Source organism: Lutjanus erythropterus, chromosome 8, assembly GCF_056507025.1.
Source record: "Lutjanus erythropterus isolate fLutEry1 chromosome 8, fLutEry1.hap2, whole genome shotgun sequence".
Classification (NCBI taxonomy): Eukaryota; Metazoa; Chordata; class Actinopteri; order Lutjaniformes; family Lutjanidae; genus Lutjanus; species Lutjanus erythropterus.
Window position 1 is genome coordinate 17,156,079 of NC_139324.1, and position 16,182 is coordinate 17,172,260.

The 16,182-nt window shown below is 40.7% G+C and overlaps 1 protein-coding gene across 3 annotated transcripts; it reads left to right on the forward strand.

Moving 5' to 3' along the window:
- Positions 1-1,010: 1,010 nt before the first annotated feature.
- Positions 1,011-15,183, forward strand: cracdla (cracd like a). 3 transcript variants are annotated; one of them, XM_084724739.1, is made up of 10 exons: positions 1,011-1,228; positions 4,944-5,003; positions 6,798-6,942; positions 7,052-7,187; positions 7,277-7,438; positions 9,792-10,034; positions 10,634-11,792; positions 12,904-13,880; positions 14,455-14,575; positions 14,663-15,183. In XM_084724739.1, exons 2-10 carry the CDS (start codon positions 4,955-4,957, stop codon positions 14,857-14,859), a joined length of 3,189 nt encoding a protein of 1,062 aa, XP_084580865.1. In that variant the 5' UTR covers positions 1,011-1,228; positions 4,944-4,954; the 3' UTR covers positions 14,860-15,183. The 3 variants fall into 3 exon arrangements, 2 of the variants coding, with proteins under 2 accessions (XP_084580865.1, XP_084580864.1); XR_014771306.1 differs by lacking the exon at positions 1,011-1,228 and having other exon boundaries at positions 4,753-5,003; positions 12,904-13,887; positions 14,663-14,799; XM_084724738.1 differs by lacking the exon at positions 1,011-1,228 and having other exon boundaries at positions 4,759-5,003.
- The last annotated feature ends 999 nt before the right edge of the window (positions 15,184-16,182 follow it).

A 16,182-nucleotide genomic window follows, 5' to 3' on the forward strand; every position in this document is an offset into this window, starting at 1 on the left:
ATAAATCATGCATTAAATCGTAATGAGACTTGCATATGATTTGTACTCTTATTGTAATGTTTATAGTGGAGATATAAAAGAAACATGGTCCTTGGCAGCAATCGAACCAGGGACACTGCAGTTAAAAGGTAAACACCTGAACCACTGAAACACCAGGCTGCCCTATTAAAAGAGTGTGAGGTGAAAATTGACAATCATGTGAATGTAAAAGTTATTTTTTCTTTTCTTTTTATTGCTCTAGACCCTCTTGTGAGTCAAATACAACGTTTGGATGAATGAATTGAATGAGTGACACGTGGACATGAAAATGCAAAAATTCACACATCCCTATATAATGAATATATAATGATGTAAAAAATTCATTTTAGCTCTGATCAGTGACAGACTCAGGCTGTTTGTTTAAAATCAAAAGGGCACCAGCTGTTTGTGGTGTGATATATGACACTTGTATTACATTTTCTCCAGAGGGCACTCATTAGTGCACTGGATCATGTTTTATCCACTGGTAGGGCACCCTAGAGGGCATTTATCAAGTTTTATCTTCCAAAAGGGCACTGTTTTTTCTCTGAACCTGTCTCTCCTGCGTCCACCAGTAGCTCCAACATCTGGTACATTTGGATTTGAACTCTGGACCTCACCAGGGGGGAGATGGCTAATTCCTGGTTGTTGTTTTTTTTTTTTTTTTTTTGTAATTTTTAACTTTCTAAGACAGATTTACACACACATAGGCTCCCCTCTATGATCACCCAGGGGTGTAAGCAACCCGGTGTAATGTGTAAACAGTTCTATGAGCCGTAATTCAAGCATGTCTGTCCTCTTTCCAACTGGAGCTTTATTTTTTTCCCTCTACTCTCATTTCTGGGCCTAAAATCAGGTTAGCGTTTTATAAGGAGCTTAGCGCAGAGGGCCACAGTGTGCCACTAATGTAATAGAGTATCTCTCCCTCTCTCCCACCCTCTCCCTCTCTCTCATTCTCCTCTGTCCTCTTTTCTCTTTGTGCATTTGCTTACCCTGTCATGAAGTGTCCTTCTCTCTCTCTCTCTTTCTCTTTCTCTCTGCCTGTTTTTCTCTCTCCTTCCCTCGCTTCCCTCCCTCTGCATCTCCCTCCGTCTGCAGATGTGGACGACGACAGCCTGAGGTTTAAACATTAGGACAGGGACACAGCTGAGACAAGACAACTCGGCTTAGAGAGGAGGACAAAGAGGGGGAAGAGGAGCAGAGACGTTGGGTAAGTTCACTTATTTATGCACTAAATGGTGTGAGTGTGTGTGTGTGTGTGTGTGTGTGTATGTGTGTGTGTGAGTGAATGCATGTGTGTGTGTTTTAACAGGTTTTCACATTGAGAAGGACAAGTACTTTCTCTGGGAATGTCAGGTGAATTGTGTGCTGCAGTATGTGCCATGGGAAGTTGGTGATTAAGCATTTGTTGTGGATTATGGTGTTGTGAAATCTTACAAGGATCTCTCTGCAATGTCAATAATCCACGGGATTATCCTCTGTTTCTGTTGGGGCTGTAGTCGGGCTCACAGGATGGCAAAACTCTGAGGTGCGGCCTGACTCATGAGCACTTTGGTTTCATGCAGGGCTGAGGTCGTAAATCCACGCACAAGTTGAAATATATTTGTAGGGCAAGAGGTTAAAATGGCACTGAAGTTAAATATGACAACTTTTTTCTGTCGTAGTTATTCCTATATTATTATTCTTATATTGTTTTCAATAGTCAGAGAAGGATACACATTGTCTGCCCTGGCTTAAGTTCTGGAATCCCTTGTGAGTGAAAAGCTGAAAGACTTCTTATCTATTTATGATATTTTATCAAAACTTTCAATTGGGTTTTAAGAAAAAACACAGCACAACTAGAGCAACCTTAATATGATTTTATTGAATCACTAACATACAACATTGTGCAACCCTTTTCATTGACTTATCAAAGGCTTTTGATATTGTGGATCATGCCATATTGAAGCAAGGACTTACCAGTATAGGTCTGTCAGAACAAACTGTCAGACAGAGCTCAGTGTCTGTAGCTGTTCCCTTCTAGCTCCCTCAGTGTACTCAAGGGTGTGCCCCCGGGGTTGGTCCTGGGACTGTTATTCATTATATATACCAACTGTCTTGCTCAGAATATTTAAATCACAGAATTCCACTTTTATGCAGATGATACTGTGATTTATTGCTCTGCATCTACACCAAACAGGACCCTTGATCAACTTCAGCTTGCTTTTAATACTGTACAATGCATGCTGTGCGATTTAAAATGTGATGATTTTGAATGCGGACAAAACTAAAGTTGTGATGCATTCAAATGCAAAATATAAATCTTAAATTTCTACAGCTATCACTGCCCTGCAGGGCTCTGAGACTCTCTCTCACACATCAGTGATTCAGCCTCAAATTCAGTGATCAGGATTTTCTCACAATTTTACATATTATCTTTAAACTCCCCTACTAGGGCTGCTCCTGGCTAGGGATTTTCCTAGTCCAGGGAGACCAGAAGTCATCAGTTTTAGTTATTATTTGAATAGCTATATTAATTTCATTATTTAAATATATATGACAGGGGCACAAAGTGAGCCGGCTGTTAAATGCTAAGAACAACAGGGGTAATGATTTGGAATGTGTCAGAACAACCAGCGAGGTATAACCTGGTTTAAAACACAGGAACAATTAACTCCTGACATCACAAAAACAAATACTGTGGACTTATCAGCACTATGGATGACCTCTACTTACAAATTAAGTCACTAAGTTACAAACTCACTCCTCGACTGCTCCATGCCTCCTGTCCACACCTGAACCTGCGGTGTCTTCATCGTCCTTGAAGTCAGAGTCCAGTTGAAGCCACTGTAACATTAAATTCCCTCACATACTGTGTTCCTTGTCAAACTGGCTTCCATTGATCATAGAGGTTGTATCCCATAGGACTGCCAACTTAGCTAACTTGCCAGTGGTAGCTACAGCGCAGTTAATAGCAGTGTGCCAGAAAAAAAGGTCTGAGTTGCAACAATCGCATGACTAACGGCAGGGTACAGCTCCCAAGTGAAAACATAGTCGACTAAAAGCCTGATGTACTACAGGTTTGCATGTGTAACAATGTGTGTAAACTTCATATCACCTGCAAACAAATGTGCAAACTGATCTACTAACAGCGCGCACCAAGGATTGTCTTTCAAATGCACAAAACAGCACTCACTGTCCATTTAGTATGTTTACCTCAATGAATACGCTATATGCGGCATTTCTACCCTAGTGTGCAAAATACAGAGAGGAGAAAATACAAATAGGTTGATTTAGCACATGCTCTGCGATTTACCAAGCCTGAAAATAATTTGCAGTGACTGTGACTGCATCTGTATTCAATATGTTTGAAACGGAAGGTGCTAATTGGCCCAGTGGTGCGCACAGATGGCTGTTGTTGTGGTGAGGAGGGAACGCTCTGATTCAAAGTAATTTCTCATGAGCTGTTTGGGGACTGCATTTATTTTTATTTGCATTCAATAATCCTTAATGCAGAAAAATACCACGATTAAACCTACATTTATTGCAGCCTTTTTGCAGTCAAATGAAACTGAACAACAGTTTAGTCAAATATTAGGGTGCAGGTCTTCCCCCTACATTGAAAAGATGAGCTCTGCTAACTTCCCACATCAGAGATTTGAAGTGGCCAATCAGGATATCTTCGAGGTGGGAGGCTGCTAGTTCAGGCAGGGCATGCTAGGTGGTTACTAGCCTGTGAGTATAGAGCACACATTTACTAATTACTCTTTTCTTCTATTGTATTGTATTGTCATTCAGTAAGCTTTGCAGAGCAAGTAATATCTGATCATATTTTGATTACTTACTTTGGGGAATTTTGCAAGAAACACCAAGACAGATTCTTTAATCAAGCTGCTGGTCACAGGGAACACAAATGCACGTTGCTAGACCCGACATATCACGTGTCTTACTTACATTAAACCAAAGACTGTGATTATACTAGATTAATTGTTGCACAGTTGTTTCTTCTATTTGAACTATGTGTCTTATTACTTGCTTAGATTTAATTGAAATACTGCCCATCTCTCTCAATAGGGTGTGCTGGTACTGTGAGAGCAGGCTGGTGATACAAGAGGTGCAGTGTGGACTTTGCATGTTTATCCATAACCTGACACATCTTGTCTTATCAGGCGCCCATGCTGCACAGGATCATGCTCTGTTGACAACACTTCCTTGGCTACACAGGGAGAGAAAATGGTGTACGCATATTATCTCTAACAGAACACTAGCTGCAGGGTATGGTGCAAAATAAAGTCTGTAAAACAACAGAAACAAGTTCCCTGCACTGAATCTTGCATCCAGTAACACATCAACCCAGTCCGGATGTTTGTCATTCAAGTGTTGCATAAGTAAAACTGCCTGAGAGCAAGATTTTAGCTTTTGTTTGGTTCACAAAACATGATACAATATCAGGGCCGCACTGCTTTGTGTGATATTTATATTTATTCCTTCAAGTGCAATGTGATTAGAAATCTTAATACTTCCTCTATGTGGTACATTGTTTCTTGAAGACACTGCATTTAATGAGTTTTCTGCTGCCTGTAATCCTCTTGCAAAGGCTTCTTTAATTATATTTCGTTGATCATAAGGACGGAGCTTCCTCAACACACCCCGCCTCACTCCAGTAAGGTTTGTCCTGTTCCTGATAATGCCAATAAACCTTTGAACCTTAAGTCCAGTGTCACATCTTCAGGCTATCACACAAATGCATTACGTGTATGTGCACGCCTGCCAGAGAACAGAGAACACACCACGGGCATAATCACACCACGTTAGGTGTCCTCAGCATGTGACAGCAGCCTCTACGAAGTGGATGCCTGAGGTTTTTTTTTGTTGTCACAGTCGTTTCTCATTATCGGTGCCTTTCCTCAAACATTTTCCTGTCGTCTGCTCTGCACATCTTTCAGGGATCAGGTCGATGGAGTCTTTCTATGGAGATACAGAAGAAAGCAGTGAGGACATTCCAGGTGAGATTATCTGACGTGTAACTTTACATTTGTCAGCCTAATACTGAAACACGTGACTAGCAAACATCAAGGAACATTTATTGTCAATAGTAGATCGTAATCTTCAACAGTTATTTCAAATCGCTGTGCTATGGCACACAGGTGTGCTGTGAGGAAGACCACATGTGACATGGGAATTTTTGACATACAAACATTATTACTGCAATATACAACTATACAAAAAGTTACAATTAAAATCTTATTTTGTTATATCAGTATTTTGTATGCACTCATTTCCCAATACTCTAAGTAAAAAAAAATGCTTTAAAAACTTTGTCAAAGCAAATCCCAGTTTTCAGTGTTTGTGCTGTTGCCAGATGATGGGAATTTTGACATATGTGTTGACATGTGACATATCAACGGTCCTGATTGATTGACACTTTATTTTTTTCCTCACCTGGACTCCAGACACTCTGATTGGCTAGTATTCGCTGTGTCTGTTGATTTGGTTGGTTATTGAGGCTATTTTGCATGGATATGAATACAGACGGGCATTTTGACTTGCCCTATAATACCTTGGGCACAAAAGGTTTGAAGACCACTGATCTCCAGCACAAGTTGACATATGTCTTTTGTAACAATGACTGCTTTTACAACCCCATGATTGTCCTGGTATTGATCATATTGAGGATATGATGTTTAGATAGAGCCTGATTACTCATTTTCCTGTATGCATGACTCTAACAGTATCCATGTTTCTGGTCATCTGTCTGCAGCTGTACCTTGATCTCTCACCATCTCATCCAGCCTCTTCTGTACCAAACAAGAATGTTAAGATACCAGGATAAGGTGCTTACACACCACCTTATCCTGGTATCTGTCGGAGTACTCCAGATAGCACATCCAGGTTTCTTAAAACCAGGATATGATGTTTACATGTGCAAACATAACCAGGATACTCCAAACTTGTGCTTGGTTTTTAACGTGAGTTTGTCCCAAGTTTGTTACCATGATTACTCTTCTCTCACATCATTCTTTAATGCCTCTAAACAGAATTATTGTCAGTTGTTAGCTGGCTGAGCTTACACACTTAGTCAGCCTGCATTAACTAGTTTCTCCAAAATGGACAACAAAAAGAAAAAGAAAACCAAACTGAACAGAAGATGAGAATGTTGTTCTCCTTGAAGCATAAATGCAAAATTCAAAGTAAATTCAGCCAAGCAGCCATAACAAATACACACAAGCAGAAGTGTCAAAAACCTAACTGCCAAAACCAACCGATCTTACTGTGAAATGAAACGTAGATGAAGTAACTAACATAGTGTCCAGTGAGTTTTGTCTGTCCTGAATATATCTCCTCCTCCTCTTCTATCACCATAAATTCAGCCATTGTCTTATGTTCCACAAATTATTTCACTTTTCAGGGACTGTTATGGATAACTTGAAATTTTCCAAGGAAAATGGTTACTAAGGACCTTCTAGCAACGCATAAGGAAATACTGCAGTAGCTAAGGGCAAACCCTTAGAGATGAAAGAGTTTTCCCTTACAACACCATAAGGAAATCCTTATGGGGATTTTATGCAACCTGTCTTTCCCTAAGGAATCCTCCGATGAAAATGAGAAATTAATGTAAGTGGTTTTATGCAGCTGTGCGCTTAACCAGGATACTCATGGACATGTATAACAGAACAGAAACTGAAGAGATCGTCAGAGAATATATAAGGTGAAAAGAGGAGATTGTGTGAGTTCTGCGGGTGTGTGTGCGTGTGTGAGCTGCTGTGACCTGGATCTGTCTCCATCTCAATCTCTGTTAGGACGGAAAAAGTCCAAGCTCAAATCTCTGAAAACTCGCCTGTTTGGGAGGAGTAAAAGAGCAGGTGAAGAGGGAAATGCCAAACTCAGCCAGTCGGCCAGTGACATAACAGCAGGAAAGGGACTCGGATCAGAGGAAGATTTGGCGTGAGTGTCTACATGACAGTAAACGTTTGCTTTACAGCTCTGCTTCTATTCTTACTTCTAGTCTGTGTCTTCACCTCTCCTCTGTTTTTTCCCCCTCCTGCTACCACAGATGCTCCGAGGGTACGATGGGATCTCGGGCATTGTCCCACGACAGCATCTTCCTGGCTGATCAGGTCCTGACAGACCTTGAACCAGCCAGGGTCTTATCCCAGGAGAATGTTCACAGCAAGATCAAAGCTCTGCAGGTAGAGCCTTTTATTCTTGGCATTTTGTTGGGACTGGGTTTTTGTAAATGCAGTTCTTTAAAAAGAGCACTTGTGCTTTGGTGTTATAGATGAAACTTCAGCAGCAGAAGTTGCATTTGGGGCCACCACCTCTGGTTCTCCCAGTCAGACGTCCAGAAGATCTAGAAAGCTGCTCCAAGGATGACAGTCTTCCCCACAGCTCCCCTGAGATCTCAGGAGGGGACGCCACAACCCAGGGAGCCCTCGGCAAGGTGATTAATTATCCCACTTAAGAGTATTTGAGTACAGACACATAAGCTCGGTAAACTAGCTTAATTTTTCACCAACCCTTTTGGTTCAATTCCATCCAAATGCCAAACCGTCTCCAGGAGTCATAGGTGTTTTAGTTTAGCTGGGACAGAAAGTGAAGAAGAGAGCAAGTAGCATCCTCTGAGGGTGTAGCAACATTCATCCAACCACCTTACCTAAGACTGCTTGGCAGTCTCGCGAGTTTACTTATGTGAGTGTGTCCATGTGCTGTCTCAGCTTTTTCGGGATTCAAGTCTGAGAGCAGAATTTCGATTTAGTTTAGTTTATGGATCAAAAACTAAACATGTCTCTTTCCACAAGATAATCGAAAGATCTTGTTAATGAGCAGTTTAATGTATTAACTATTTTCTTTCTACTGAACTAGAACAGCCAACTAGGGCTGGGCAGCGTCTTAAAACTGTCAGCCCATCAACTGCAGTTGCCAATATATTTGCACAGGTGTGTGTGCACCCCAACAGAGTTTCAGCGGTGAGATCTGTGCTAGTGATGAGTTTGCTACATCATGTAGGGTGCACACATTTGCTACATCCAAATAATAAACAAAATAAACTCGCAAAATGTCAAGAAAGTAATTATTCTAAAACCTATTTTCCAAATTAAACAGGAAGATACAACCGCACACATTCTGAATCCAGGTTTCTCTCTTTTACCAAACTAAGACGAGTTTAACTGCTTTGTAAGTCACCGTAAAACACACTTCATCCGAACTCAACAGAAAAACAAAATAAAACTCACCAGAACTTTCTTTGTTTGTCTTTCCACTGTTCCAACAATCACTGACTCTGGTTTGGTTGAAATAAATCCTTAATTCACTGTGTCAGATGTGAAAATATTCTTGTTCTCCAGGCTGTTTTGCTCTCATTTGTTCTTCAGCTCAGTGGGTGTGTACTGTGCTGCTGAATCAGTCTGTCCCTAATTTAGCAAAACACTAGACTCTCAAAACACTCAATAGAGTGCAGATCTCTGCCAGGGAACCTGAAAAGAATATTTGTAGTTAACCACGTTGTAATTACCAACATTTTTGAATTGCCAACATTTTGATTAGTAATTTAACCGTAATTTACTGGCTTTTTTTCAGTAACTGTAATGGATTATAGTTCCATGGATTTTGTCATTTAATTACAGGTAACTTGTTACATGCAACTAGTTACTCTGCAGCACTGCTAGTATCCTATTAGACATTTAAGTGAAATTTTGTCATAAGTATCAAATAAATTCTTCAGTTATGGCCAAAAATGTGTTTTGTGAGGTCACTGTGACTTTGACCTTTGTCCTTTGACCACCAATAATCAGTTCATCTTTAAGATATTGCATTTTCAAGAATAAGATAACCTTATACATAATGCCTGTGGCCACAGCTGTCACCAGTGTGTAGCCATAAAAAGTTTTTCAAGGTTTTTTTTTTTTTAATTGTGAGTTACAGAGGTCCTTCAGCTTATATATCACCAACTGTTTCACCATGCAGAAGGTGCATTACTCACGCAGGAGAGGTTACAGTTCAAGAGGAGGACGATGCCATGTATGTCTAAATTCTGCACTGTTGCAATCACAAGCCTCTTGTCCATGAGTAGATGCATGTTTCATTCTACGTGGTGATCAGGTTGGCGTGTGTAATTTGGTCAAAAGACAACCATCAAAGCCTCAGTCCTTCTCTTAACATTTTCTGTTTCCTACCCTGTCTGCAGCACCTCTCTGCACCAACCAAGCTCATTTACTCAAACTTAAGACGTACATGTAAAAAAAGGGGGCACAAATATATCGTTTAATTTTTTTTTAAAGGCACAGTAATCCCTAAATAACTGTTCACTAGTGTTTTAGGAAACATTACTAAATAGTAAATAATGCATTTGTCGGAGAGATTAATATGCACTGAGTATTTACAGCAGCAGGAGGGCGTGTGTGGGAATGACTCAAAATAAACTATCACTGTTCACGGTCATGAAAGAACACTTCACCCTGTGCAACAGTGTGGCTCATGGCTGTGTTTAATAATAGTTGGATAACCATGGAGGAATGAACTATATCAGGCTTTGGCTAGACAGGAAATATTTGTTAGTACGAGGAATTCTGTTGGTTTTGATGTTTTCAGGGGATTTATTTACTATAAGAAACACACAATATAACAGCCTTTTTCTGTAAAGTCAGGGATGTTACAGACAGTCATCTATTATAAAAGATAAATACAATCAATGAATGTCTCAATAATACAAAAAAGACTGCCTTTTTATGTCCTCATGTTCATCCTGTATGTGCAGTGTTATATTATGGTTCTCTTTTTTTCTGACCATCTCCCAGCCATTCTCTCATCCACTGTCAACCATCCCCAAACCTGCACCAACCAAATCTGTGCCCCTGCCCCCATCTCATCCTTTGCCTCTTTCTGTCACCTCCAATTCGTCTTCTTCTGTTGTTGAGCCCCCATCGGACTTCAGCTCTCCAGCCCAGTTCACCCCCTGCCTGGATACCTCTGCTGCACGCCATCGGATGTCTGTCAAGCCCAGAAACCAGAGGGCCAGCACCAAGAAGAGACTCGCTGCAGTAAGTGAACATACTTATTTTTCCAGAGAAAAAAAAGGTAACACCTGCACACGTCCCCTCTCAGATAAATTGGCATTAAGCATGTTAGATCTCAGAGAAGAGGAGGGGAGAGAAAGCTTTTATATCTTCACTCTCCAAACTCTCACACCTACAACGTAAAGGTCTGAAGCAAGAGTTTGAGATAAAACATTTATTTTAAAATAAAATTAGTCATAATATTTTGATAATTATGTGAATATTTGTTCTAGACACTGATGCACATATTTGTACAATGCTGTTTATATATTTATACATATATATATATATATATATATATATATATATATATATATATATATATATATATATATATATATATATATATAGAGAGAGAGAGAGAGAGGTGTGTGTGTGTGTATACACATATATGGAGTTAAGGTGCAGAGTTTATCTTTTTTCCTGTTTCTGTATTCCTGTTTCCTTTTTACACTGTTTCTGATTGCCTTGCACCTATATGATGCGCGTATAATTGCCTTACCTCTGCTTGTTTGTGAGGACAAACATGCACAAAACCCTTCATGTACTTCCCTTACCTTCTTTCTGCCTCATTGTTTTCACAGACTCACTCTTGTTCTCTCCTACAAACCCTAAACAACACTGACCACCCTGAGTCTGTGAGAGAAGAAGAGCAGCAGGTCAACACTCAAGAGGAGGTGACATTGGAGACACAGCAATCAGAGGCCATCGTTCCTATTACATCCCAGCTTCTTCCTTCAAAATCTCCAGAGGTGGTACCAGTCACACCAGAAGAAACATCCAAATCATCAAGCCAAACTTTTCCCCAACAAGACCAAGCTCTCCCTGGAAGAGTTCCCTCTGTGCCCTCTCAGGTACTTCGAATTAAGCCTCACAGACCAGCAAATTCAATGCCCAGTGAACGGCCACACTCGTCCTTTATACTGTCAGAACTGAAGGACAAAAGAGAGGGGGGCTTTGAGATAAATCTAACATCTCATGACAAGAGAAATATCCCAAACAAGGCTGGAATGACTGAAGTCTCCTCCAACCAGCCCCCCACTGCCTTCGGCTCAGTGGTGGCATTAAGGTCTTCCTCTGTTCAACAGCAGGGTCAAGATGAGACAGAAAGCACAAGAGGAATAAAGAGACCCACCCCAGGATCTGGGTCCTTCCATTTCTCCATCACCACTGCCAAAAACCGAGATGTAGAAAGACCCCGATCAGGCAGTTTTGTGGGAGTGCTGGAGCAAACTGAGGCCAGGCATAGGATGGAAGATAAACCCTTTTCAAGCATGAAGGAAAAGCCAGAACTGAGAGACTTACAGCCAAGAGGAGGCCCATTTGTTGTGGGAAGACTTAGACAAGAGGGAGCTCTACACAAAAGCTCAGTTCTTTCCTGGGAGAGGAGGGACAGCCTCAAAAAGGTGGAACCATCTAAAAATGTAACCACAGATACAGGTACTACCGAGGAGGGTTTGGTGGAGATCAGCAAGGAGGTGGTGGAGGAGGCAGCGGAAGCACAGGAGGTTGAGCCGGACGAAGGAAAGACAGCCTTTGGTGTTAAACTGCGCTCCACATCTCAGTCATTTAGATTTCGGTCTGATGACTCTTCTAACCATAACTCAAAGCCACAAGTATGCGAGGAGCAAAGTGACAAACAAAAAAGACAGGAAATAAGCGATAATACCAGCTCCATCTGTAAAAAGCTGTCAACAAACATCTCTGGTGTGCCATCCACTTCTGGAGACCTCCGAGTGACAGGTGAGTGTTTGAGAAATCTTTGTAATTCCACCGTGTAGGAGATGTTTAATCTCACATTCACGGAGGATTGTAACAATACCAAAACCTAAGGTACAATAATATCATGATAAAAAGTCAACAATGGGATATTTAGCACTATATTAAACGGATAGTTCAGATTATTTTAAATGGGGTTGTATGAGGAACTTATCTACTTACAGTAGATGGCTGTAGGTACGCCCCAGTTTGGAGGCACAGAGAGTGGAACCAGCATGGAAGCCAAGCAATGAACTGTTGTGGACAGGGTCAGCAGCAAAAAAGGTCTACTTGCACAAAAGGTCCATTTAAGAAAAATTAATGTTATACCGCTGTTATACAAGCAAATTATCGCTCTCTCTAAACCAACCAAACTCCACAAGGAAGAGGCCTACCTCACAGAAGACGGGGGTTGCTGGTTCACCACTGCCTCAATCGATTAGTCTGTTTGTGCTATTGTGTGACTAAAACACAACAGTCGCAAAATAACACAAACTAACTAACAGGCCGAGGCAGTGGTAGACCAGCAACTCCTGTATTCTGCAAAATAAAATTGCGGATTTCACAGATGGAATTTGGCTGGTTTGGACAGAGTGATATTTAACTTATATAATGGTGGTTCCCAATCAGAAAAGACTATCTGACAGCAAGACAAAGCTGTGAAAATATTCTAAATATAGTAAACACTTAAACTGATTTTTTTTTTTTTTTTTTAGGTAGTCCTTTTTTAAGTGACTGAAATATATTTTGTTGCTGACCCTGTCCACAGCAGTTCATTACTTAGCTTCTGTGCTGGTACTCCAATCTGCTTCTTCAAACTGGGGGCCTGCCGACCACCAAATACTGTAAGTAACACACTGACTATTGATACAAACTACACCTTTAACTTGAAGTTAACTGTTTATGAATCCTATACTGTGTTACAATGTCTTTTTCAGTTGCCTATAAGGTTAAACATTGCACAAATGCACACTGGAATTTTCACATAGTAAATAATCACTCTAGAGTGATATGATCACAGGAGACCTTTGTACTTTAACAGACTAACTTTAACAGAGCTGCCAAGTGTGTCTAACTTAAGTGTGTCACTCCTTAGATACAGCCCCATCTGGCGTTTCCCCTCCAGTCAAGCATAACCTGCCATTGACCTGGGATCCTCACATGATGCCAACAGAAGTCCAAACAACCTCCTCAAACCTCAAAGAAGTCGAAACTGCCCCTGCAGCACCTCAGGAGCCCCAGCCTGCCCTCCAAACTGCTCCCCAACCGGCCCCTTCTGAGGTGTCCTGGATGACCTTAGCTATGGAAAAGACGAGAAGTCTCCAACAGCTTTTTACAAGTAGATTTCCCAGAGATTTTACAAGTGCACAGACAGCCGCTCGACCACAAACACACATACAGACAATGAATCAAACTGAGACACAGACTGGGACACAAATACTGACACAGACTGTAAAAATACAACAAAGTACAACACCAATAGAGGCTGACAATCCACCATCAACAGATGCAGTCAAAACAGAAACAGTGCAAAGTAGAAGTCAAGCACACGCTGTTAAACCATCGCTAGTGGCAGTGCAACAGAAGACGTCAACCATCCCTCCCGTTCAGTTAAACACCTGTAGAGAACCGCATACATCAAAACAATCCAATGAACCCCGGTCACACCTAAACACAACTCAGTCTGCCTCACAGTCTGCGTCTGTGCAGTCCAACCCACAGACCACTCAGGCTCCCTCACAACCTTGTGTACAAACAGAGACCTCAGCTCAGATTGCACAAGGGTGTATCACCCAGTCTCTTGCACAGTCTTACCTGTCTTCAGGCCAGAAGCAACCACCCTGGAGCAATCAAAATCTCAAATCTACAACCTCAGTTCCTACTGCAGTTTCTACCACCTCATCAGCTCCAGCTCCTACTCCAGTTTCTGCAGGGGAAAGAGAGGCCACTGTGCAGGAAAAAGAAGGTGCACCACTGTCAGTAAGACGGCCAGTTTGGGCTGGGTCAGTAAGCGAGAAGGCTGCTTTTTTGGAGAAACGGGCAGAATGCACCACTCCATCTGGAGCCAAGGGGGTTTGTGGTACTTCTTTGTAACTGTCTTTCATACTGCGTTTGACTGTAAATCAGTTAAAGGATCAGGCTGCTGATATTCCATATTTTCCTGTTGTAAACAAATCCCATGAAAAGTCAAAAGGCAAGAGTGAGATAGTCAGTATCTCAATATTTTCTGACTTTCCTCACCTGTCCAACGTGTCTGAACTCCATTTGTTTCTTCTGAAGATGAGTAAATAAATGAGTTAGCTTGTTAGCTAGCATTTTGCTGACATGAGCTTTCAGATTTGTTTTGATGTTTTTGTCTGACATTTTGCTCAAATTAATTTTCTTAAGATGTGACTATATATTTATGGGATTTAACCCCACCCCCCCAGCAACCTGCCGGGTATCAAGCTTGCTCATCTGTTATTGAAGCACAGAGGGGAAATGGGCAGGGCCAGTTCTTGATCAGTTCCTTGTTAGTTTGGGTCTTTTCATGGGATTTGTTGACAATGAATCAAACATAAAATACCATTAGATCTGTTCTTTAACTACTGTTTTTTAGACTGACAATTTATCCTGAGCAAATGATCTAACTCGTCATTTTCCTCAGGTGGAATTAAAGAAAGCTCAAACAGAGGCACAGGCACCAGGTGAACCCCCTGCCTCAGCCAAAACCACACCTCTAAGCAAAGACACAAAGCCAGAGGGAAGACAAGGAGTAAAACCTGCAGGTGTGTTCACACACATCAGTTACAACTGTGGCAACTGCCATGCAGTATCTCCGTGTGCAGCAACATGACACAGCTTTTTTCTTTCAGAGTCGGGTCTGGCCAAAGTTCCAGACAGGCCTCGAGAGGACAGATGGCTGCGGAAAAATGTGCCGTCATCTTCATCACCCTCGTCGTCACCCCCAACGCCATCAGCTTTGCAGTCCATGTCTGAAAGTGGCCAGCCATCCTGGATGGAACTGGCAAAAAGGAAGTCAATGGCCTGGAGTGATAAGTCCATGGACTGAGAGGGAAAACAGACAGATAGACAGACATTCACAACAGCCCTGCAGACAAATACAAACTGTTATATTGAATTTCTGGGGAGTCTGTCAAAAAGGTGTTGATTCAACTCTGCTGAGGCTGTTGTGTTTGTACATTGAATTTTATTCAATTATAAAGTGTTAATGGTATCTTGAGAGACAGACAGAGAGAATATATTGAAAAGTTCATTATAACCCCTCCCCAACACAAGCACTTCAAGATAAATGGTATTTCTGAATAATGTTTAATGTGATTCAGCTTGTCACTGCTGTTAATATCTATATTAAACAATAAATTTTCTAATATTATGTTTGTGTGTTTGTCAAGTGTTTTAATGTAAGATAGGAAAGGAAAGGAGAAGATATTAAATGACTCATATAATTGACTTCATGACAACATCAGAAGATATATAAATATTTAACTAGTTATCATGAGGGAATAAAGAGTGAATGTGGAACAAGACAAAATACAACTAGCATTTGTTCAAGGCCCTGTGTGAAGAGTGTGGGTCAAGACCTCTGACTTTGTTGTCCCAGTCAAACACTATACAATTAGCACATAGCACATTTTTCAAAAGCTAACACGCAGTTTTCAAAACACAATCAAAACAATGGCAAATTTTGTGTATTTTTGCAATAACCATAACTGAAATATATTGGAAATCTTAGCAGAATATTTACAGTAAATTAAATTATAATCCTAATAATAAAGCCTACCTGGGTGTCCTGTTTTCAGTCTTGTTGCCAGATAAAAGAGGGCAATAGAGAGTAATGAGCAATATGAGTGATTATAATTCACATTTTCGGTAATTATATCACAGCCCTGGAATTTCAAGAGTTTGTCATTTTTCACAAGTTAATTAATTAGGTTTCCTACACATTTTCAAGCACTTTTCCAATACTTTTCAAGCTTTTCCAGCACATTACAGTTGTGGTAAATTACATATTCATGTACATACACTCAAAATGAAAGAACTTCAATTATTTGTCACTTTAAAATAAGGTGTTACTGTGCTATTTAAACAAACAAAAGTATGCTTCACTTGAAAAAGTTTTTATAACTTCAATGTCAGTGTGTTGTGAGTGACAGTCTATGTTTTGTCACCAGTGTTATGGTTGAACAGGCTTATCTTAAGAAATGTATTTGACGTGTTTTGGTAGATTGAGGGAATTTTGGAAATGAGATTAAATGTTTGACATGTTATTAATACAGACTGGATGAAGAGTTTTCAAAAAGTGGCTTCACTTTTTGCCGACACCTGTAATGTAATGTAAAAACTGTAATTGTATTGATTATAAAGTAAATGT

Coding starts and splice junctions, on each gene's coding strand:
- cracdla (XM_084724738.1), top strand. CDS start 4,850: ATGCCTGAGGTTTTTTTTTGTTGTCACAGTCGTTTCTCATTATCGGTG. Junction 7,439..9,791: donor CCCAGGGAGCCCTCGGCAAG/GTGATTAATTAT, acceptor ACCATCTCCCAG/CCATTCTCTCATCCACTGTC. Junction 11,793..12,903: donor TGGAGACCTCCGAGTGACAG/GTGAGTGTTTGA, acceptor GTCACTCCTTAG/ATACAGCCCCATCTGGCGTT.